This window comes from Tachysurus fulvidraco, chromosome 13, assembly GCF_022655615.1.
Source record: "Tachysurus fulvidraco isolate hzauxx_2018 chromosome 13, HZAU_PFXX_2.0, whole genome shotgun sequence".
In the NCBI taxonomy this organism is placed as follows: Eukaryota; Metazoa; Chordata; class Actinopteri; order Siluriformes; family Bagridae; genus Tachysurus; species Tachysurus fulvidraco.
The window spans coordinates 9876681-9902339 of record NC_062530.1 but is presented as its reverse complement, the minus strand read 5'-3'; the positions used below and the strand labels follow the sequence as shown (position 1 = coordinate 9902339).

The following is a 25659-nucleotide window of genomic DNA, read 5'->3' as shown; positions in this document are numbered from 1 at the left end:
CTAGACGATTTTGTATGAAAATCCGAGGAGATATATGAAATACTCAAACCAGGCTGTCTGGCATCAACAACCACCATGGGGATGTGGTAGCTTAGTGCTTAAGGCATTGGACCACTGATCCTGAGGAAAGTCGTGAGTTCGAATCCCAGGTCCACAAATCGTCCGCTTCTGGGCTCTTGAATTTTTTTTTCCCTGTTCTGTCGTTTGATGTTAACGTTTATGCAGATACAGATTAATAGCTGAAGGTATTACTTACATACGCTGTGCTGCTCCCACATGACTGGTTGACTAGATCATTACATAAATGAGTAGATGTATCAGTATTCCTAATAAAGTGCTCAGTGACTGTAGGACATCTGCCATTTGAGATACGGCTGTAAACCTTTCTGTGAGAAGCTGTGACGAGAACGCTGTGTTTTCTAGCATACTTGTTCTTGGCTGGACAATCATCTTAACACTCCAGCACTAGGACACCCATATTCCTTTGCACTTACTCGTGTGTTGTTTCTCTCAGCCTTTAGCTCAGCGATTTCTTCCTCTCTCTCTAGCAGCTGCTCGCGGCACATGTTCACCTCCTTGGTCAGCGCTGCAAACTCCTGAGGACACACATACAGATAAAAAACTGTTAAAACTGCAATAATAGGTCAACAAATTGTGCTGAGAACAAGCTAAGAATGAGATAAAGACATATAAGGACAGGAGCTTTTTGAGCTTGAAGTCAATTCTTTAACATGTTTATCTGAAAAGAACAAGAAATTTGAAGGGTCGTGAGTTCCAGTGAATACAGCAGACGCCAACTGAGTTTCATTTGAAATCACAAGCGTCTTCAAAAGCCAGCATCGTTCAAATGTTTTTGAAAAGAAATTGGCTTGTTGTTAATGTCTTTTTATTAGATCATTTAACCATCTTAAATCTTTCTCTGCTGTCAGATGTACTGAGGGTTTAAGTGCTCTTCTCCATTGTGGTGATGATGAAGACAAGAGCAGCATGTACACACTTTGCCCTGTAATGTTTGATCACAAAAACTGATTTGGAGCATGTGCATTACACTATGGCACACGGCTCTCCAAAATAATAACAGAATAACAACTCGGCTAGTGAACTTTTGAACATCTTTTCAGGAGGTTTGCGTGTGATTCTTTTTTTTTTTTGGTTGTTGTTGCAGAAATCTTCTAGAACTTGTGAAATGACAAGGATTCTGCTTTGGAACTACTAGTAAGAAAGACGCATGTGTAATTACTTTGAGAGCTGTACTCATGTTGGACACGTGAAGTGAAGAAAGTTTCGGCTGAACGTGTGCTGGAATGTTTTTGGCACGTTCCTCTGACAATTTGCTCGGTTTGAAATCATAACTATTCAGAAGGTACTGAACCTCAGGCAGTCTGGCATCATGATCTTCGCAGGCAGACAAACCGAAACAAGTTTAGGACGTAATGAAAACATTTCACATTGTTTGGGTAAAAGACAATTTCTTAAAGCGGACATGTCACCGTTTATAACTGACCAGGCACAGATAAAAACGAACAGTATTAATTCATACAGCAGCTACTGAATTACTGTCCTTTCATCTCAATGGAAGCTGATTAAACACATTTCACGCATCTCAGCTCTTAGTGAATAGAGAAACACCATTATGTTTTACTGCTCATGGCTAATATTCAAGAAACTGAGCCCAGAATGGTTGTCTCTGCGTGTGTGTGTGTGTGTGTGTGTGTGTGTGTGTGTGTGTGTGTGTGTGTGTGTGTGTGTGTGTGTGTGTGTGTGAGAGAGAGAGAGAGAGAGAGAGAGAGAGAGAGAGAGAGAGAGAGAGAGAGAGAGAGAGAGAGAGAGAGAGAGAGTGCCAACTAATCTATTTGTAGGCCTGGAGGAAATCGGGCTATTGGACGACTCCTGACTACGCTCACTGAATCCCATTACTTTAAATGGCTTCCTTCCTTCCTTCTTCTTCTGCTTTCTCAGCAGATGTCAGTAGACATCAGAGATAAATGAGTCTCGTCACTCTATCCCAAAAACAACAATTCCTTTATCGTTAGCATTGTCAGTGAGAGAGGTTGTATTATCCAACATAAAGCATTGTGAGCAGCATCTGCGAATCTAATCTGACGCCTGTGTCAGGCGATGCTCTCAGCTGAGGGATTACAAGCTGCATCTAAAAACCATTAGTTGTTTCAAGATGTATGGAAACCGCCTCTGAGGCTGAGCTTAAAAGATTCCTGAGTGGTGCATTAAGAAGACTGTTCGCTATCGTCAGGTCAGTTTCATTCTAGTTTGATGGACAGTTGGACATCTTCATAGTGGGTCACAGTTCCAGTGTAGCACGGTTTAAAATCTCACTACCATATGGTGAAAATGAAAGGCAAAATGCATTCTTTGTACAAAAAAGGTCTGATCATATTTTTTATCTATCCATCCATCTATATATCCATCCATCCAGCCAAACATCCATATATCTGTATATTAATTTATATATCTGTATATCTGTCCATCCATCTGTATATGTGTCCATCCATCTGTATATCTATCAACATTTCTATTAATCCATCCATACATTTCCATTCGTACATGCATCTCTCTATTCATCCATCCGTATATGCATCCCTCCATCTGTCCTTGGATGAATGGACAGATAAAGGGATGCATGTACGAATGGATAAATAGATGGATGCATGCATCCCTCCATCTTTCCATCCATCCATCCAGGCATCTCTCTGTTCATCCATCCGTACATGTATCCCTCCATCAGTCCATCCATCCATCCGTGCATGCATCTGCGCATGCATCCATCTATCTTTCTATAAAATATAAGACAAAATCATTTGGTAAAATTGTGCACATTTTCCACCCATCCATCCATCCATCCATCCATCTATGCATCTTTAAATCAGTTTTGTGTAAATATAATGTAAATGTGTATTCTCTTCACTAGGAGCACAGTGGCGGTCTTTAACAACAACACCACTGCTGCTGCTGCTGCTTCTCCATGGAGATGTCAGTTCAACCCTTGTTTTGGGAGACACTTTAGAAAACAAAATAGTTTTGTCTAGACTCGGGCCTGATCTAAAGACACAAGATTCAAAACATGTTCATGCAGGAATTTCACTTCTGTGTTTCAAAAATGCCTGCAAAACTATTTTTACCCCAAAACCCTGGTGCACCAGATTGTGTTACAAGTCTAAACCCCTTCTGCGTCTGATTATTCTACGAATGCATAAAGGAAATCTGCTCTTGCTTTTTCCAAATGCAGTGCATTGCCAGAGTTTTGCTGCATTTTGTAGCTACAGCATAAATGCAGGTCTATTTCTGGTCACTGTAGCAGTGCCTATAGCTGACAATGAGTGAAGTGCCTACAAGCGTTACGTCTCCGTACCGTCAGTGGCTCGGCTCTGTGGACTCAGCAAGAATTCTCCCATCACAAAATCTCAACAAACATTCAAGCTGGTCCTTTTTGCTCTTTGCACATGCTCTTACATTCCAGTCGTTTGCTGTTTTGCACAATCTCAGGTAACTGCTGCTATAACACTGTGTTCATTCCAGTATTTCTGCACACGCAATATTGTTGAACATACAGTATTTACACTAACCAGTGCTGTTTCTGTTTTTTGTCTTTTGTTTAATGTCTTGTAATTCTTTGTTTGCACGGTCTTGGTTGTCTTGTCCTGCGCTGTCTTGGTTGTCTTGTCCTGCGCTGTCTTGGTTGTCTTGTCCTGCGCTGTCTTGGTTGTCTTGTCCTGCGCTGTCTTGGTTGTCTTGTCCTGCGCTGTCTTGGTTGTCTTGTCCTGCGCTGTCTTGGTTGTCTTGTCCTGCGCTGTCTTGGTTGTCTTGTCCTGCGCTGTCTTGGTTGTCTTGTCCTGCGCTGTCTTGGTTGTCTTGTCCTGCGCTGTCTTGGTTGTCTTGTCCTGCGCTGTCTTGGTTGTCTTGTCCTGCACTGTCTTGTTTGTCTTGTCCTGCGCTGTCTTGGTTGTCTTGTCCTGCACTGTCTTGTTTGTCTTGTCCTGCACTGTTTACACCAGGCTGCACAGTTGCACTTTATGTGACTAGGACTACTTACTAGTCCTTAGCTCTGTCTTTGTTTTATGTAGCACCATGATCCTGGAGAAACGTTGTCTCATTTCACTGTGTACTATAACTGCTATATATGGTTGAAATGACAATAAAAGCTTCTTGACTTGACTAATAAAACTTTAAAATGACTAGAAGTTCAGCATTCATATTCCTACCATTCCACTGCTAAACACCAGTCACCCTCTCACACATCTCCTTAGCCAATGGCAGGACACAGAGTTGGTGGGACAAGATGTAATGACAGAGCAGGCTACAAAGTGGAATGAGCATGCATTCCTCCCGATTGCACAACGTAACCAAAGATACTCAGGAAAACCTCTGCGCTTTTGCAAACTGCCCTTTCAGACTGCTAATTTGACAAAAACACTGATTCTCTGCTGACGGAGCACACAGCTGTCGTTTCTCTCAAACAGTAAACAGCCAAGTGGGTCGTTACAGCTTTATCAGCAGAAGGCAGATTGAGCAAAGGTGACTGTGCAGTCAAAAATGAGAGTCCTTACAAAAAAGTCCTTCCACTTACGCAAGTCCTAACACTTGGATTTCATTATACAGGATGCCATGTAAGGTAAGTGTAAGTTTAAAGATCCTCCTGTACTGTAAAGCTTACAGTACGATATTAAGCCGAGTATCATAATGCACACCACTGGCAGAGTAAATATACTGACTGGTTGGAAGGTTCGTCATTGTCTAAATCCAATATGATTCTGAAATACGGTATAGATCAGGTCAAAAAGGTACGACGGCTCTAAGTCAAACACTGAACGCTGTCGCAGTATAACCATGGCAACGATCGTAACCATCACTGCTGTCACTATTTATTTAGTTAAACTTAAGCAACTACAAAATTTGCATTGCCATCTTTAGGTAAACCTTTTAACCCTTTAAGTTAAGTTATTATGTTAACTTCCCTGTAACATTAGGTGCTCACGGTGATAATGGACGCTTATCATAATATGGATTTATAAAAAAAAATTTTTTTTAAAATTGCAATGAATGCTCTAAATCATGACTGCAGCATGAAGTGTGGGGGAAATAAAATGAAAAACACAACAACAACAACAAAAACAAATGTAGAAATAATCACACATGGCTTTTAAGTCTTTATAACAAATCTCTTAATCATTAATGACATTTAAACAGTGTGTTCAAACTTACAAACTTTTTTTTTCAGTCTGGGAGAGAGATTGTTTCCTCCCGTGTATTCATTATTAGAAAAAGCCGAGATTAAAATGAACACCAAATATATCAATCCGATGCAAATCTTCTGTAGTCTGCCTTTTTTTTTCTTACAGAAACATCTTTAGTCCCACAAGTGTAAAAGAAACTTTCACTTCTGATGTATTTGCATGCCAAGAAAGTGCTGTTCCCTTTATCAAAATATTAGCATATCATTGCACACTGATGTCTGCATAATGAACACCTTGAGCTGTAATTTCAACACTCGGTATTTATTTACTGGTGCTCGTATCCCTGTGCACATCCCTACATCCTGAATATCCAACTGTTCACTTGAAACCTTATTAACTTAAAAATAAAAATGACAGCCGCATTTGAAACCTTTTTTCCCCACTTAGTCTACTTTTTACCACCTTTTTCCATGTTATAAGAGGAGACTAACAACTGGGCGTAAATGGAAACGATAAAACCTTTTAGTCCACCTATCGAGGGAGGACTTGGAAATCCTAAAACAGGGGAATAAGCAACCGTTTAATTTACACTTGTCAAGTGAAGAGGATCACGCTTTATTTATCCCCACCAAGAACACTGGCTTTAAACCAGGCAGTAATTTATGATGATAAAGCAAGCTGCACTAATCATCTCTCCATGATGTACATATAGATGAGATACAATGGACGGAGGAGGACACACACACACACACACACACACACACACACACACACACACGGATAATTAAAATCAATGGAACAGGATGGAGAGCTCATGGAAAAACAGGTGCTGGACTGTTTGTTTAAAACACACACGGTAAACCCGAGACTCTGAGCCTTACAGCATTCCATGTGACTCATGCTTCCTGGGGGTCTTTTACGTCACACAGTAGGCAGTTAGCAATTATTATCTCTAAATCGAGAAAGAAGAGAGAGAAAATAAAAGGAGCGTAGGAGCGAATCGACCAAGCAGGATAAATAAATGAGAATTAAAAGGTCTGTAAATCAGTAGACCAAAAGAAAAATGCACAAAAAGTGAACGCATTAGTGTAACACGTACACACGAGTGGCAGAAATGTGGAGTGTAAAAACAGGCCTGAAAGTGAACGGATCTGGCAGCTAAACACATACAGTAACACACATTTTATACTGAAGGAGCTACAATCATTTCTACACTATATGGCCAAAATATGTGGACACCTGAGCGTCGCTGATAAACAGTTCGGTTAACATCCCGTTCCAGATGTAGACAGAGTTACAGTCAGCATTCTGGTTTATCCCAAAAGTGTTCAGTGGGGTTGAGCTCGATTTTCTTACTCAAGCCTTGGCAAAAACATATCTTCATGGAGCTTTGTGCACAGGAGCATTGTCATGCTGGAGCACGCTTAAGGCCATGTCCACACTAATACGTTTTCGTTTGAAAACGTACATTTTTCTCTCCGTTTTGGCCTTTCGTCCACACTGGGACAGCGTTTTAAGTCAACGAAAACGTAGCTGTTGGAAAACGCTCTCCAAAGTGAATAAATTTGAAAATGCCGTCTTCGCGTGTGGACTGTGAAAACGGAGGCTTTTGAATACTATGATGCATTTTTAGTCAAGTGATGAAGTGAAAGTAAATAAACGCCTAGCGGAAATGATTCGGGTCGAAGCTATACTCATGCGCAGTAGGGAGATGTAAGCATTTTTGTACATTTCAGTGTGGATGAGCGACTTTTGGAAAACGTTAGAAAATGATAATGTGGACGCGGAGCATTTTTAGACGTAAACTCCGTTTTCAAACATATCTGGATTAGTGTGGACATGGCCTAAGAAACTATATTTCTACAGCATACAAGCACATTTTATACAAGTGTGAGCTTCCAGCAGTTGGGGGGGAAAAACCACAGATGGAAGAGAAAAAGAGAGAGACAGAGAGAGTGTAAGTGTGGTTCTATCAGTCTTTGTGTTGCCTTCCGTCACACGCTATGGTCAGTAGTTCTTCAGAACTAAAAACGAGCTTCTTAATAACTCATTAGAGTAGAAATCAGTGTGGGACTGTTTTAGCCATGCAGTTTCACTGTGGGCCTCGAAATCATCTCTTGTTTCCTGACTGGATCTTAGGAATCATGTCCATGTTGTGATGGGGATCCATTTCAGTATTTTCAGACAAGCAGCGTGAAGGTAAACCTGCCCACAAGTCATCACCATGCTTAACATAGCTTGCTAATGTGAACGGAGTACAAGTATTCAACTAATCAAATATTTGGTGTATACATACACCTACTCTTGCTTATTTTTCCACTAAAATGTGGATCCATGGAGCGACACTCTCGCATGAAACAGCTTTTGTGCATCTGCAGGTATGGAGTCAAGCAACAGAAACAGTTACATGTGCATATTTCACTGGACGTAACACACAATATGTACACTGGCCAAACCTATGTGCAGAGCTGACTATCACAAACATATGTGATTCTTCCTCAAACTGTCAGAAGCTCACACTTCGGTTAACTTGTAGCTGAATGAACACAAAGCAGCACAGCCACGCTCCAAATCCTCATGGAAAGCCTTCCCAGAAGAGCTGAGGCTACTACAAAGACTACAGCCATCACTTTTCAAAAAGGATGTTCACTTGGCCACAAATGTTTGACCATAGTGTATTACACAAGATAAAAACAAACCAGGTAAAGTGGTTCAAGTGGTTCAGTGGTTCAATTTCAGCTGCACTGATGGACAACACCTAATAAACCTAAAACCCGAGGTCCAACCTGAGACCCGAGTGGGCTCGTGTCTAAAAGTTTCACGTGTACCTCGGACAGGGGTCGGGTATAATAATAGCGGCATCGGGTCTCGGGTAATGTAAAATGGATGTGTTTTTACCGAACGGACCCGAGAAGACCCGAACCACTGTATCTCGTGTGTGTGCATCGACTCGAGTCCTTTTCCAACCTCTCCTCTGTTTGCCAAGACCGTTTGCGACCGTTTGTGGCTGGTGACGTGTGGCTGGTGGTAAGCCAACTTTCGTTGAAACAGACCTATCAATCAATTTTGAATCCACGCTGTAGCGGTTACTTTAGTGTAGAGTTACGCAACATTCGGGTCCAGTTGGGTTAAAAAAAAAAATTGCCAACGGGTCGGATTCGGGTCTAATTTTGTTCGGGTTTGTCTCGGGTCAGGTCTTTCTTTAAAAAAAATAAATAAATCATGCATGTCGGGTTCGGATAAAAAGTGATTCGGGTCGGGTACATTTCTTTAGACCCGAGAAGACCTGTAGTTTGTAGCCCTAAAGATTACAGAAGACTGCTGGTCACATCAGTGCATTTTACTTTGCATGCAGCAGTCAATATGTCCTGCTGAGCTTTCATTGAATCCAAAGTTCTATGCAGTTTTAAGAGTTAAGTGTGTATCCCCCCCGCCCTCCCTACCCCTCCCTCTCTCTCCATCTTCCCCTCTCCCCCCTCTCCCTCCCTCCCACTCTGAAGTGTGCACTGAATTTATATAAATAGATAAACCAACACTACACACATCTTACACTTAAATCATGTTTTAAAAACCAAAGAAGTTAAAAGTGAAGAAACCATATCCATTGTTCCATTACGTTGCCATTTTAAAGCTTAGTTAGCTTACATAGTGCAATGTAAAACCACAACATGCAGCACTATAACCACAACAGACTGTTTTCCATATCATAAATCCTTTGCAACTGTAGCTGTCTCCTATAAATAAAACCGCAATAAACATCACCATGACATATCTATAATATAAACAGCCTTTAAACACAGGACCTAAAGAACACATGACTGATCAGAAGAAGAAGAAAAAAGGTGAGTATTTAAACCCTGTGTGTAACATTCACCTAACTGGCAGCTGTTTAAACAACACAATCAATCACGTGAGGAATTTCAAAATTAAAGTCTATAGGCCTTTGCTAAAGAAATGTGAGGTATTTAAAGCCATAGCTAATATACCCATGATCGCGCACACACACACACGCACACACACATGCATGCAGCATGAGATCATGAAACATTTAGGATCCTAATGTTCACCCAGCAGATGTTCAGCAGGTAAGAAACAAAACGGATATGGTTACTAAAGAGCAGCTCGCCTGTCAGCATGGCCCCTTCAAACGAGGGTCACCACACACACACACACACACACACACACACACACACACAGGTTTACTCTGCCTTCAGCAAATCATTCACAGGAGAGAAATATGCTCACACACCAAGGAAACGTGCTCCATATACTGTATGTGTGTTAAGTATGAACATTTTTACGACAGTTACATAGTAATAGTTACTTCCCAATACACATACACCAATCAGCTATAACCAGTAAAACCACTGGTGAAGTGAATAACATTGATTATCTCGCTACAGTGGCATCTGTCAAGAGCTGGGATATACAAGACAGCAAGTGAACCATCACGTCATTGGGAAAAATGGGCAAAAAACGGTCTGAGTGACTTTGACAAGCACAGAGTTATGGGGTCAAAAGTGTTGTATGGTAAGCAGTTAAAAAGTGCTCCAAGGAAGAACAACCAGTGAACAGGCAACACGGTCACAACCAACCACGACTCACTGATTTGTCTGTCTGTTCTGATCCCATATAGCAGTTAAGGTAGCACAGGAGGACAATGCTGACTCTGATAGAAAGGTGACAGTACACACATGCCCCCTTTCCACCAGAAAGAACCGGGTGCTGGTTCAGAGCTAGTGCTGGTGCTGGTTTGAAGTTGGTTCCACTGGCGAGCCTTCTAAGAACCGGTTTGCCTTTCCATGGGCTAGAGAGCCATCACAGAGCCGAGTCTTACGTCACTGTATACAACGTTATACAGCAACGTTATCACAGCAGCGTCAAACACAAACACAGCATCAACAGTGGCCGATGTTGCTTTACTGTTAATGCTCATGGCTTTGCAAACCTACACTAGCATCCAAACGTGACGAATCCTGATTTAAAATGATTTAAAAATGGCACTAACGACGTTCTCTTTTGTCTCGTTGGTAACCCCGCCCCCGCCCCCTGACACAAGTGATTCTAGACCAGCAATGTTTTGGTCCTACTTAAGAACCACTTTTCCGGGTTCAGAGCCGGTGCTTTGGGTTTCGAAATAAAAAAAGAACCGATTTTAAATTAGGCTCTGGCTCTGAACCAGCACTCAAACTGCCTCGGTGGAAAAGGGGCGACAGTGTACTGGTTCTGCGGCTAACATCTTGGTGCCAGATACCAAGGCACAACTTCAGAGGTCTTGTGCAGTTAATGCCTTGCTGGGTCAGAGCTGTTTTGTTGGCACAAGTGTGACTACACTACAATGTTGTACTAATGTTATGGCTAATGGATGAATAAACAGCTATAGCTTCCGGTTAGAGTGTCACAGTGCAGTGCTTTCTGCTTGTGTGCTCTAGAACATTAAGCACTATAGCACACTTCGTTACAAAAGGTAGTTAATCGTCCTAGAAGAGTTTCCTGGTGAGGCTTTTTAGAACACATCCTGATTATGCATTCTTAAACACTTCTTGGATAAGGGATCTAAAACACTTCATTGCTACACATTTTAAGAAGTGTTGAAGTTCCTCCTGGCTGCTTGGGATTTTTAATTTTCGAGAAATATCTATTCCATGCTCATTTCAGATCTCCACTCGAAGCTAGCTTGTGGTGTAGTGATAGATGCTGCAGCTCGCGTTCAGCCTGCTATTTAAATTCACATCTGGCACTGACCTGCTGCTGCAGTTCCAACAAACCAGCCTTTGTGTGTGTGTGTGTGTGTGTGTGTGTGTGTGTGTGTGTGTGTGTGTGTGTGTGTGTGCGCGCTTATACCATCACGTTCAGTGTAAAGACCGAGTTCACAACATTCCAGGACATAAAAGGCTTGTGAGAAGGTTTTTAAAGGTGCTGTGCGATATTTATCGCTCATGTTGTACAACGCTGAGATTTCACCATGTTCTGGTTTCTACTAAACATAATGTAACAAAGTCTGAAAAATATGAAGAAAGTGTGTGTGTGTAAAGAGGGAGAATGAGAGAGGAGGTTGGCGGGTGTGTGTGTGTGTGTGTGGGGGGGGGGGGGGGGTTTAGTAGAGCAAAAGAGATGGATTTGAACGTTTCCTAAGCCGTTGTAACTCCACACTGGGAAGGGATGGAATTTGCTTGTTTTCTGCCTGCAGCAAGATTTCGTTTTAAGATGAAGGAAGACGTCACAATGATTTATGAAGGAGGAGCACATATTTATGGCACAAGCAAGCATATCCAGACCTCCTTAAAACACACATGCACACACTTCTGAATTTGGAAATATCTGAAGAAACTATGTCCACAAATGGAAAATCATTCCCTCGAGCTTCACATCCCCCATACTAAAGGTGTCAAAACCTTAAACCTTACACAAAAACATACATGCACAGACTACAATTTACTCTTGTCTTAACCGTATATAGTAAGTATTGAAATGATACACGAAAAGTCTTCAGAAAAGTAGGACACATGCCGTATTAGATCCGAAGTCAGAGTCGATGGCTTTGCCTGTGTGGCCTGCTGTGGGAACAAACAATACCTTTCTCTTATTCTGACCGATTAACATTGACTAACGTTAGACGAGTCGATTTTTATTCCACTGTAATAAACTCCAAACATTTTCCATTTAACCGACAAAAATCAACGGAGCTTTTTAGCTCATCTTTCAAGCGATATGACTGATTTTATTCGAAAGTGTCGGATGAAACGTTACTAAAGTGAAACAGGATGCGTTAATATATATATATATATATATATATATATAAGAACCGCCAGTCTATCTAGATTAACATGATGCTTGGCTCATCTGAGGTTTTATTAGGAAAGAGGGCGGAGATTCAAGAGGCATTAGTTAATACTTGAAGAGTCCAAATCGGTTAATAAACTAGAAAAAGTAGACGACCGTCCGCTGGTGTGTTTCTGAGTGAAGTGCGGAGCTCTAACAAGGATGTGTGAAGGATGGCAGGGCTCCAAACACAAGAGGCTCAAATTCACTACTCGACTACTCCACAAGGATTTCACGATTTTGGACACAAAATGGTTCAAAACATGTGTCACCATCACAAGCATTCAGCCACAGGCAGCAGTCTTCAGGTCATGTGTGTTTAAAAATGATTCTAGCTGTCAGAGAAAGTAATTACAGAGAACAGTTGCAGCCAAAAAGGTACAGATTCAAGTTACAGACATTATTTTGTTAGGACTTGACATTATAACAACACTAGTCAGAGTACGGTATAAACAGAATAGGGGAACGTTCAGAAAGGCACAAGTGCAGTGTGAAAAAGCTGAAGCAGGTGAAATTTTAGCAAACTGAAACGAAAAACAAATAAAAGCGTTTGGTTGTGAGGCTGTTCGGACTGATGACTGGGTAATTCTGCTAGCTCCATATAGGGAAGTGCACACAGCCTGAGAGGAGAACGGGATCCGTCAAACAGACAGAGCTAAACAGAGCAAGGCCAAAGAGACAACACGCCATGCTGATGTCTTTCACCGCTTCAACTAACTTAACCCTTTCCAGCAGAAACACCGCTGTTAATGTGTGAGAAAAAAACATTCATATGTTCAAAATTGGTTAAAAAAAAAATGTCATGAAACAGATAAAAAAAAAAACAGAAAGAAAGAAAAAAAAAGACAAAGAAAAAAAAGACAGAAAGACAAAAAGGCAGGCAGACAGACAGACAGGCAGGCAGACAGACAGACAGAAAGGCAGACAGAAAGAAACAGAGACAGACAGACAGAAAGAAACAGAGACAGACAGACAGAAAGAAACAGAGACAGACAGACAGAAAGGCAGACAGACAGGACTCAGTCCATCCACCTTCACTAAACAAACTAACCCTGTGTCTCATCCTAAGTACCATAATGGATGGTTTTCTATCAACTCTACTGTTAAGCCTTCTATTAAGCCTCTAATGTCATCTTAAAACCTACCAGAAGGTCAGTGCTGAGTACTGATCCTCTACATTCTCTAGAGGAGTCATTTCTTTGATTGGAAGGTCAGGAGTTTGGATCTGAGACTCAGTTTGTGACGACGACGGCGGAAAGTCGGCCCTGCTGGTGGTGCGGTGAACATCCCTGTCTGTGTGTAAACGTATTGCAGTATTATAGACTTCTTACGAATGGGCTTGAAGTGGATGGAGCTTTTTATTCTTCCACAAAATATGCAGAGATATTCAATTATACAGCAGGCTCCTCTGCTCCATGTCATTATTACACTTGAGTATACTACTAACATAATAAAAGTGTTCAAATACTACACTAGGCCTCGGGAATGGTCAAGGCTTAGGATCGTGGAAAACTCATCATGTCCATTAGGCTTCATCTGGGAATCCCTGATGTGAAAGAATGCACTTTCATGGACACTCTAGTGTGGAGTCTATATTCAGGTTGTAACCACGCCACTGTTGTTCCTTCCACATAAAAGAGAAAAGTTGATATATGCTGACTGTAGCATGTAATTTATTTGCTTTCACAGGCAGAGCTGGGCGGTGACACTGGGAGCGTACACGGATAAAAATAGAGGAGAGGAGGTGAACACACGCATCCAGCCTACACAGTAGCGAGAAAAACAGCCTAGCTTTTGATAGCTCCACCAATTCGCATCCGCTGACGCCGCTTTAAACGGGTTATGCTTTTACAGTACGTCTAATTCATTTGCTCATACATATTGTTCCTGCCAAGGTCCTTTGGCTGAGTGACAGGAAAGCGCCCCTGGGGCTAATGAAGGTGTTCTGTGTAAGAAAGAAAGTATTATTTGTTTAACAAAATGAGGAAAGCGACATCGGATTCTTTAATTTTTTCTAGCTAGCATATTGTACGTATATACATTACTGTACTTCTATATTAGGGTGTCATTGTTATTGCTAATGAATGCCGAAGGAATACTGTGTGTGAGAGAGAGAGAGAGAGAGAGAGAGAGAGAGAGAGAGAGAGAGACAAAGTTACAGTGAGAGAGAGACAGACAAAGTTACAGTGAGAGAGAGAGAGACAGACAAAGTTACAGTGAGAGAGAGTCAGACAGACAAAGGTACAGTGAGAGAGAGAGAGAGACAGACAAAGTTACAGTGAAAGAGAGTCAGACAGACAAAGGTACAGTGAGAGAGAGAGAGAGAGACAGACAAAGTTACAGTGAGAGAGAGAGAGAGACAGACAAAGTTACAGTGAGAGAGAGAGAGAGACAGACAAAGTTACAGTGAGAGAGAGAGAGAGACAGACAAAGTTACAGTGAGAGAGAGACAGACAGACAAAGTTACAGTGAGAGAGAGAGACAGACAGACAAAGTTACAGTGAGAGAGAGTCAGACAGACAAAGTTACAGTGAGAGAGAGTCAGACAGACAAAGTTACAGTGAGAGAGAGTCAGACAGACAAAGGTACAGTGAGAGAGAGAGAGAGACAGACAAAGTTACAGTGAGAGAGAGACAGACAGACAAAGTTACAGTGAGAGAGAGAGACAGACAGACAAAGGTACAGTGAGAGAGAGACAGACAAAGTTACGGTGAGAGAGAGACAGACAAAGTTACAGTGAGAGAGAGAGAGAGAGAGACAGACAAAGGTACAGTGAGAGAGAGACAGACAAAGTTACGGTGAGAGAGAGGGAGAGACAGACAAAGTTACGGTGAGAGAGAGGGAGAGACAGACAAAGTTACAGTGAGAGAGAGAGAGACAGACAAAGTTACAGTGAGAGAGAGAGAGAGAGAGAGAGAGAGAGAGACAAAGTTACAGTGTGTGAGAGAGAGTTACAATGAGAGAGAGACAGTTACAGTGAGAGAGAGGCAGACAGACAAAGTTACAGTGAGAGAGAGGCAGACAAAGTTACAGTGAGAGAGAGAGAGACAGACAAAGTTACAGTGTGTGAGACAGATAGTTACAATGAGAGAGAGACAGTTACAGAGAGAGAGAGACAGACAAAGTTACAGTGTGTGAGACAGATAGAGTTACAATGAGAGAGAGACAGTTACAGAGAGAGAGAGAGAGAGAGAGAGAGAGAGACAGACAAAGTTACAGTGTCTGAGACAGATAGTTACAATGAGAGAGAGACAGTTACAGAGAGAGAGAGAGAGAGAGAGAGAGAGAGAGAGAGAGAGAGAGAGAGAGAGAGAGAGAGAGAGAGAGAGAGAGAGAGAGAGAGAGACAGTCTTTACAGCAGCTGGTCTCAGTAACGACTGCTGGCTCTCACTTTTCATACCATGATCACAAGGAAAAATAAAAAGCGTCAGACTTTCCTTGGACAGAAAGGCGAGATATTTTTCCCTCAAATCAACAGATTGTAGAAAGCATTAAAGACAGAGCTTTTCAGTTGTGCTTCAGGGAAGGACGTGTACAGTCCTCTAAAATGTGAACAAGCTTCCAGTCAGAGTTCTACAACCCTATACAAGTGACACAATGACAAGTCAAAGTTCTTCCACCATCCACAACACATCCACAACCACAAGTCCTGCTGTCCTGCACACAGCAGTGAAATAAACGTCTTTAACTCTGCCGTCTCGAGTCATTGTATTCACACAACCTCGGTATAAAACACAGCCACACTTTACCCTTTATCCCCAAAAGCTGTGCCATGTAACCACACACGCTCTAGGGCTGGGAGATCAAGATAACGACACTTGTCGAATTTCATAACGATACTCTGACACACTCAGCATCTTAACTCAAAATGTACAAATCATTTAATGTGGTATGTCTCAGTGAATCAATCGGTGCCAGTCCCAAGCTATCAGGAAAATAATACAGAAGTAATACGCAAAAAAATCTGAATCGGTACCCTCAGGTCACGGCTATTATAAGACCCACCGAGTTTGGTGTCAATGTGTCAAAGTGTTGATCATCATCATCATCATCATCATATTTGTTGAGTTATACACAGAGAATCTGGTATAGAGTTTGGATCTACCAAACCTGGTCTTCCTAGTTTGAGGATGATCTAGAGCGAACGGTATAGGAGGAGTTGGGAAAAGACGGGTTTTCATGACGGACACAATCGGAGACCTACATACAGTACGTCATATTGACAAGGATTCCACTGATATCAGACACCCGAGTCGGTGAGAAGACAATTTTTAATTACAGCTGTTTTTGTACAGTATTTTTGTTTTGAACAGTGCTGTAGACAGGGCAGAACTACCAGTCCTCAAAGGTCAAGTCTCTAGGCTTTATGATTTGATCTGCGAAAGCAGTTCTAGAGGAGAAGGAGGAGGAGGAGGAGGAGGAGGTTGATATTTTTGAATATTGTTATCCCTACAATAACAATAGGGCTTCGGCGCCGATTCCCCTACTTACGTTGTCAGGGCTCCTATTATAAAAAGAAGCAAATGAATGAAACCTAAATGAAGAGATGAAGCGTTCCAGTCGTCGCTGTATTCAGTCTGAACTTAAACAGAGCGTGTTTACTGAAATGGATTTGCACCCATGAATGGTTCATGAGCCACAGCACAAGTCTGGTGGGATGAATTATTTAAACAGACATTAATGTTGCTTGTGAGGGGCAAGGTGTACTTTATTAAGTTTGTAAGAACATATGATTAATGCTCCCTGTTAAATACAGGAGATTTTATTGAAGATTATATTGAATTAGAGGGAGAATGTGCCAGTAAGTGAGTAAATCACATAACATAAAGCTCTTCTACACAAACAACTGTCTGGTACGGTGACGGGTGCCGATGCAATGGAACGAGATGGAAACGTACTTATTGTTCTTTACAGAACTGCAGTGTTAAGTAGAGAGAAACACTGAGAGAGCCATAGATTAGTGAGAGCAATAGTGAGAGAGAGAGAGAGAGAGAGAGAGAGAGAGAGAGAGAGAGAGAGAGAGAGAGAGAGAGATTGAGCAACAAGCAAAAGACAGACAAGAGAGAGAAAGAGAGAGTGAAAGACAATAAGAGAAACAGACAGAGAGAGGGAAGCGAGACTGTGCAACAAACCCAAGACAGACAGACAGACAGACAGACAAGGACAGAGACGAGAGATGGACAGAGAGAACAGCACACAGAGAGAGAGAGAGAGAGAGAGAGAGAGAGAGAGAGAGAGAGAGAGAGAGAGAGAGAGAGAGAGCAGTCCGCAGAACCTTGATGAAGCTAATATAAATCCACATACTGATCCTAACAGAAGAGGACTGTTTAAGAACTAAGTGAGAGAGATCCTTTGAGAGCTGTATAGACCAGACATACACATTGATTCAGCAATCCTAAGAGTGATATAAAAGCAGATATAACATGACGTGTTCCTGTCTATTTTCCTTCTGTAAATCTTTTCCTAATCTGTGCTCAGAAAGCTGAACAGATCTGCTCTCTGCTCCCACTCTTCCAATAACAAGAGGGAAAAAAAAGAAATCTGGGATCATGAGAAACACGTTAAATGTGTTTCCCACCGACACAAAGCATCCAGTGTGTCGGCGGATGTTAAAGACTAAGAGCAGAGCTGTTACTCTTACACTGTCTCTGTCTCACACTCACACTCACACACACACACACACACACACACACACTTAACCCAAACCATAAACTCTCACATCACCACAGAGAAAAAATGTCCAGGCAGTCCAATTAAGCCCAAAGAGTCTCAGTCTCTCTCTCGACAGAAAACTACAGAACGTGTGGTGATGCAAGCTTCAGATAACTGTGTCCCAGCCCCATGACTAACATGGGAAAGGGTGGGGTTAATAAACGGACTGCAGGCGGCCACTAGGGTCAGTCTCTAGCTTCACTTTAACAAGTATATACTCACACATCATCACTGCAAAAACCTTCCTGTTTATTTCATTGTTGTATGTTGTTCAGTGTACAATTTGTCCAGAAGGCAGATTTCATCTCAGAATCTCTGAATCGCTCAAGTCTCAGCTTTCATACTGTCCATATCTCTGTGGAAACCAGACAATCCCCAGCTACCGGAACCTCAACCCACTCAAGCAGAGCCACGTAATACGTCTGTCTCTTTTATTCCCGGTGTAGAGGACGGTCCGAGCGAGCAGCCGAGTGGCTGTAGGATACCGTATCCTTTCTCCCTAAATCAATAAGCATGATTCACCCGCGGTAAGACGATGACGCCGGCATCCGATCGGCACGTGTGTGCAAGCTTGTGGATGGATTTAGTGCACTAGTTTACCTGGTGCAGTAAAATGACGGCTTGGCTGTATTTTTATTTAATGAACACACCTTTTACATGGTGCTCCTTACTGACCAAACTACAATGCTGTCATGATTATTATAGAAATCTTTTCGACATTTCCACTACAGAATAATCCACCTGAATGATTTAAGAAGCGACTCTTTAAAAGGATTGCGGTGCAACAAAAGTCTGTTGCGCAGGTCTAAGTGCTTTAATCTGTTGTTTAGCTCTATATTGTTGTTGAACAACAGAAACAAATCCTGACAGTCAGAGCTCAGATCCGTGTGTAAATCTGAACCAGTGGTGGTGGATTGTAAAAGCTGAATGGTTACGATATTGTGTGTAACTCTGTCTGATATGATGCATCACATGACCCTGCAGAGATACAAACCATCTTGTCCGTCTAATTTTTTATTATTGAGTTCAATGGACAAAAAAAATCTCCATTTTCTTATTCCATGCTGACCGTCAACATCACTCTCTGAGGACTTTACAACTATTATGGAAATGCAAGCACACACAAGTCAGACAGGTAGGAGACAGAGAGAGAGACAGAGAGAGGGGGAGATAGAGAGAGAATGAGAGAGAATGAGAGAGAAAGAAAGAGAGAGAGAGAGAGAGAGAGAGAGAGAGAGAGAGAGAGCGAGAGAGAGAGCAAGAGCAAGCGATAGAGAGCAAGACTATGTGTGAGGTGTCCTTGAATTTCAGACTCTCCTGCTCAGGAATGGGTGTGAATTCCTCAGGTTGGAGGGAATGAGAATTTTTTTTTTTTTTTTAAATGCCCTGAGGCTGAGCTTTCTGGAAGCACAGAAAAAAAATGAAGAACAAAAAAAGAGACATGAAAAGAAAGCCCCAGGATTTATTGATTTAAATAGCTTTAGTGGCACGAGAGGAAGGAAGTGGTTTATCCATTTAGCTCTTTAACCAGGTCCTTGCAACACACACACACACACACACACACACACACACACACACACACATACACACACACACCTCAAAGGCCACGACAGTGAGGTTTTTCATGTGTTAAAATATTTAGAATAAATCAAATCAAATTGAAGTGCCCAGATAAATCGATGCCGAAGAATCACAGATTGAGAAAATTTAACAGCGGGTTGCTTAATTCTTTCCGCTCCCAGTGATGCACCATCTGTTTAGTGTGTCTTCGGCTAGCGGCAAACAATGAAGGGAAAATAGAAATGCATCATCTTATCTGAAGGTATCACAAAATGCATGTGTGATATGAAGACAAGCTTCGGCTCTCATCTGTCATCAGGAAGTCCCAAACCCATCGCTGGCATCTGATCGCTTGTGTATATACTAACTCAATAATGAATGAGCTCAGTTCCTGACTTTACAAAATGGATGGAATGGCTGGAATGGGGGCCGAAAATTTATCAAATTTATCATTTATCAAGCTAAAAATAAACCAAGAAAAGTGGACGTTCTGTCATTTTGGAATAATGTTCATATCTTACTCGAGTTAGAAGATGACTAATTAACATAAAGCTCCGCTGATTGACAGCACGGCATTTCGTTTGCATGGTTTACTGCCCTTTTAGATCTGGAATATACTATTGAGTTTAAACTGTTTTGTTTATCCCAGCGACTTTAACTATGGCATGAATGTTGGTGACATGGTGGGCTGGTGTGAGTATTTCAGAAAGTACTCTGTCTCCTGGGATTTCCTCACGCAACAGACTGTCTAGTCTAGAGTTTATACAGAATGGAGCAAAAAAAAAAAAAAAAAAAAATGTAAAAACATTGTGTAAAAGTTCTGTGGGTGGAGACGCCTTGTTGATAAGCCAGCTCAGAGGAGAACCAGCAGACTGGTCTGAGCTGCCTGGACTTTTAGTGTAACTCCAAAAAGCACTCTTTTACAGCCATGATGAGCAGAAAGGCATCTCATAAAGCACAACACATCAAAACTTGACATGGAGGAGTTAGAACAGCAGAAGAGAAGACCACACTGTGATCCACTCCTGTGAACCAAGAGCAACAAACTGAGCCTAGCATGGGCACAGAAAATCCATACATATCTATGGACTCTGTAGGGTCTGTAAGGGCCTTTTTACACCTGGTCCCTTCATGTGTTTTCTCTGATCCGATAGCTATCTGATTTGTTAAAACTGTTCCATTTACATTAGGCCACATAAATGCGTTTTGGCGAATCGGATATCGATTCGATCTTTCTACTCCCGCCCAAACTGAAAATTTATTTTACCTCATTTCCGGGGTAATTGAAATGGAACACGCTTTGGTGTATGCGGTTTTCAGAACGCAATCAAAAAGAAGACGTAAAAAGGTATTACGATGGTTATGCTACAAAATCAGCATTTACTGTTGGCTGCATTTTCACTGGTGGCAGCAGCGCATTTTAAGACCCAACAAGACACCAGGGTGAAAGATCACTTGCGAGTGACGTACTTCCGCTTGGGAGGAGTATAGATGACGTATGTGGCTTGAAAAACCACATTCATTTACACCTGTCCGGTTTCATCTGAAATGTGTCCCAGACCACCTCCTGAAGTGGTTTGAACGATCGGATTTATATCCGTCTCGAAACCGTTTCGGGGGCATTTAGACCTGGTCCTTTTACGCTCGGATAGCTATCGGATCACAGAAAACGCATGAAGTGACCAGGTGTAAAAAGCCCCTCAGTCTGTAAGGGTCCCGTGATGGAAATACTCACACCAACCCATCTGGAACCAACAAGGTCCCACCTTTTCTTTATTCAGATGCTTGATGTGAACACATTAAAGATTTTATGTCAGAATCTGATCACTTTGCACCAGCTACCTATGCACTTGAACGATAATGCGATTTGGTGGGCTTGGCTATAGCAAATACGTTGAGTCAGTAATGCGATTTGGACAGCCTGGTGCTCAACATGCACACGGTTGTATGGAAAACAAAACGGTTGTACGTAAAACATCATCGGCGTAAGATTTTAGTCTGGCTTGTGTAAATATTTACAAAAAACAATTGATAAATGAGGCCTAATCTGCACTTTTTTTTATATCTATATGTATCTTTATATCATTAATGTACATTCTGTTTATTCAGCTTGCTAACTCCTTAAATGCCATAATCTTGTAACCTTTCAATCTGCACATTCTTCTTCAATGCCATAGCCTTAGAACCATTTCTGTAATTCTGAAATATGTATTTACTGTATATGCTTTCATATATACCTGCTGTAAATATGCTAGATATTTATCTGCACTTTTGCACGACATTTTGCACTTCTGGTAGATGCCAAACTGCATTTCGTTGCTGTGTACCTGTACTATGCAATGACAATAAAGTTCTATCTATCTATAGTATCTATCTATCTATCTATCTATCTATCTATTAGCCCTTGTTTTGGTTGCCAAGAAACCTAACTGACTGGGCTAAAATGGTCAGCTATTTTTTATTTTCTATTATTTATTATTTTTGTTTAATGGAGACTTGCAAAGTAAGAATTTTACTAATTTAAAGAGCTACGCTTTCACTGTGCAGATGCCAATAAACTTACTGAATCTTTAGCATGAGACTATAAGAACGTACTGGAGCAAGTGTTTTGTCCAGCTCTGTGCTAAATTCAAAGAAGAGGACAGCGTGATGACCAGAAGTCCTTCAGCAAGTAAGAGACAGCTTGGTTACAGATTTCACCATTTTTTGTCTTCGGCCTCACGCATTACTATGGCCATGTCTTTCCTGATTCATGTTACATACAAATCTCTGAAGGAGACAGAAATTAGTGCTGTATTAACAAATTTGTGCCTAAAACCAATTTATTCACTGAGGTATCCCCAATCCAGGAGGAGCTACCTGTCAAAATGCTCAGTGTAGAACATCACTACAGTAATAATAAAGCACAATCCTAGTCATTTAAAAACTTAATGAAGAATTAGGTAGATATTACATACGCTACAACATTTTAGCTGGTTACCAAGAGAGGTTCTGTGCCATTACACTATATCTCAGCAAAGAAACCTTGTGAACAAAAACTAAACATGGCTGCTCTTAATGTCATGGATAGATTGGAGGAAGCTGGACTGCTCTTACCTGAGGCAGGGCAGAGTTGAGCTGCCTCTGCAGAGCATCTCGCTCGTGGCTGACCTCGTGCAGTTTGCCCTGCGTCAGGCCCAGATTCTCCTGCGTCTCTCTCAACGTGTCCAGGAGCCTGTCCCTCTCCTCCAGCATGGACACCATCAGAGACTCAAAATGCCCCTCGGAATCCGATTGGTGAGGAGACCCGGAGCCCTGCCCCCCACCATTACTCCCCACATCCGCCTCGCTGATGGTCGGCATCACCTCGCACATCATCTAGGACAGGGAACAGGGACAAACACAGCAATGTGAATCTGTGAATCAGTGTCAGAAGAGATGAATGAACACCGACTGTGATGATGAACACTGAAAGTGTCTATTTGGACATTAGGAATATGATCATTACCCGATTTTGTCTATTGCTAGATTACTCAAGTTCATACCGTCTACTTAAAATTGTTATTCGGAAATGAGATGTAGACATGGAGTTTAGAAAAATAAGGAATATAAAATAAGTGAAATAAAATGGATGACTAAATCTTAACAACAGGTCCAGATGGACGACGATAAAGCATCCTTTAACACAATGTGTCCCATAGCACTGCTGAATTCCGGACTCTGATTCATCAGAAATGGTCCATTCACCTGCTTCGATGGCTCCAATACAAAGTCATGGGTTTTGCCGGTGATGCACTTGTTCTCATATTCACTGACAGGGATTCGTGTGGTGCTCCACAAAACCCACGTAAAGGTTTAAAAAGAAATGCATTACAAACTGCGTTCTTTTCCAACGCAGCACGATGGAGATCTGGAGACATTTCTGCTTTGAGATGATTATTTAACAAACACAGAAGGCGTCTTTGAGAGTCGGAGCTTTAGGATAGACCGCGAGTTTTTTCATTCTTCAAGGTTGAGGACTTTTTGTGCTTTGTGGTGTATCTAACATCAACTGCATTTTTTGTGTCTTATTAACGTCAAGAGAGACGAGGACAACGATGAGTGAGCGACTGTTTATACATTATAGTCTTATTTTCTGACAATTATGTAAAACCTGACTAATAAAAGTAAAATAAAACTAATAAACTATTAGTACTGTACACCGGTCCAGATTAAACAAGTGCTCATAATTTTCTATATGATACAAGTTTACATTCAGTATAGTACATTTGGTGGAGTTCAGAATCATTTACATTCATGACATTTGGCATACACCCTTATCCAAGCAGCTTACATTGATCCCATACAACAGAGCCGTGCTCAAAGGCTCAGCCGTGGCTGCTTGGTGGTCCTCGGATTCAAACTCACTGTCCAACACAGTAAGCTCTAAGCTACCACTTCCCATACATATTGTGCTAATCGGTATAAAGGATATCTAGTGTACAGGGTATTGTAATATTCAGTACACGGCATTCTGATATTAAATACACAACATACTGTTAGATCCAGCGGTGTTTAATATCCGGCATAACGTGATGATTTGTACAGAGTATATTGGGTGATATTTGATATACAATGTATTGTGATATTCAGTATACAGCATATCCTATCATATCGGTATACAGAAAAGTATAATAAGCAGGTGTTCAGTATATTGGGATATTATGTGCTAGTTTGATAGAATGAGACGATGATCGATCTGATTTTATTTTTTCCATATTGTTTAAATTGCAATAACCTTTAAAAGAAACGCTTGTAGTTATCAATACAATATCACGATTAAATAAGAAAGGACCTAAAAGGACATCTGGATGAGCTGTTAAAAGAAATTACATAATGCTGTATTGGTGTGGTGTTGTGTTGAACAAGATGTCCATTTTCTTCTTGTTATACTACAGCTACTGTATCATTGACAAAGTCTACATTTTTAAGCATGACATAACTGTCATTTTATCCGTTTAGATTCTGCCACATGGATTAGTGTTTTACGACAGATTAATATCAGCACATGCCTATGCTAGACTCGTGAGATATGAGGAAAACTGCTGATCTTGCACTGCTGTTCCAAAGTCCCTCAACATTGCAGAGCAAGGAAGATCCATGAGGAAAATAATGAAAGCCTCTGAGCATTACAACTTCATTCAGCTGTTAGAATCGGGCTATTTCGTTATTTCTTTTCCACCACAATCAGCTTGGCTCAGTAATACAAATATAAATTATAACACCATAGAATGTAAACACTCTTATGTGCATATTTCCAGAAAATAATCTATAACCACATGGGCAGAGCATTGTTCTGCAACTGGCTTTGAAATAATATGCTGAAAATGTTCATTATTGTAAAAAAAATAATAAAAAAATAACATGAAAGGCTTAAACACAAGTATTTCCACAAGGGGAATACTCATCTACAGTATACCAGGTACTATTTAAGTTAAAATCAAATGATAGCCTTATCATATTTTTATGATAGCCTTAAAATAACTATGGCTGTGGCTTGTGCTCGCTTTTTTGTCTTGAATAAACCTTTTTAAAATCATACGGCATTACGCTTGTCCCTGAGCTCTGTATGTGACATGTGGTCATACTGAATTAGTTTTGATTGCTAAATAGCATCCCGACCGGCAGCAATCAGTCTATGGCATTGTAGTCTTGCTTCATTTCTTGGCTCACCACAGCAATTTTAGGACCGGTGCATTTTGTTTTTTTAACAATAGATCAAAGAGGTCATGCTCCTGTGATACTTTTCCGAGACATGGACTGCGACGGACCGGCGTTCAACCCTGCAATTACCACTGCATTATTCTCCCAAACATGCTTTAAAGACCTGCATCCAATTCTACAGTTAAAGCTCCCACATCCTTGAGAGATTTCCCAATATAAAACTTTTGATTAAATCTACATGATCACACTCACTTTACAGCATTCAATTTAGTCATTAAGAAACGTGTTTAAATTATTTTAAAGAATAAATATTTTTAATTCGATCTTCCCGGGCACATTCTGTCAGTGTACCTCCTGTTGCATGGCGTGATAGTGATCCCGGTTTCAAAATGGCTACTACACAGTTTATACATCTGAAACATGCTTTTGTCCAGTTTTAGATAATGCTACAGTGTCAAATACGTTCCTCTTTGTGGTTTGAAATTAAATGATGATTCAGACATTGCACAATCTCATAGACATTGCTTACTTGTTAGCTCGAGTTACCTCGAATGCTTAATGCCAAGGCTAAACTAAACATCAAGACACCAACCATGGCTTAGAGAATAGGCTGCATTTTGAGTCTACGCTACTCTTATTTCCCAGACCGTACATGTCTCAGAGAGATGGGATTAAATGATGGAGAGGATTAGGG

At 41.2% G+C, this 25659-nt stretch overlaps 1 protein-coding gene across 24 annotated transcripts in view; it reads right to left on the bottom strand.

The window, feature by feature from the left end:
- The window catches only part of ppfia1 (PTPRF interacting protein alpha 1), a 68437-nt gene that overhangs the window by 37185 nt on the left and 5593 nt on the right, over nucleotides 1-25659 (bottom strand). For all 24 annotated transcript variants that reach the window (XM_047822221.1, XM_047822220.1, XM_047822205.1 and 21 more), the window contains 2 exons: nucleotides 22380-22640; nucleotides 495-596 (listed from right to left, as the gene is read on the bottom strand). In XM_047822221.1, the coding sequence (XP_047678177.1) occupies nucleotides 495-596; nucleotides 22380-22640 (363 nt within the window). The remainder of the gene's footprint in view (nucleotides 1-494; nucleotides 597-22379; nucleotides 22641-25659) is intronic.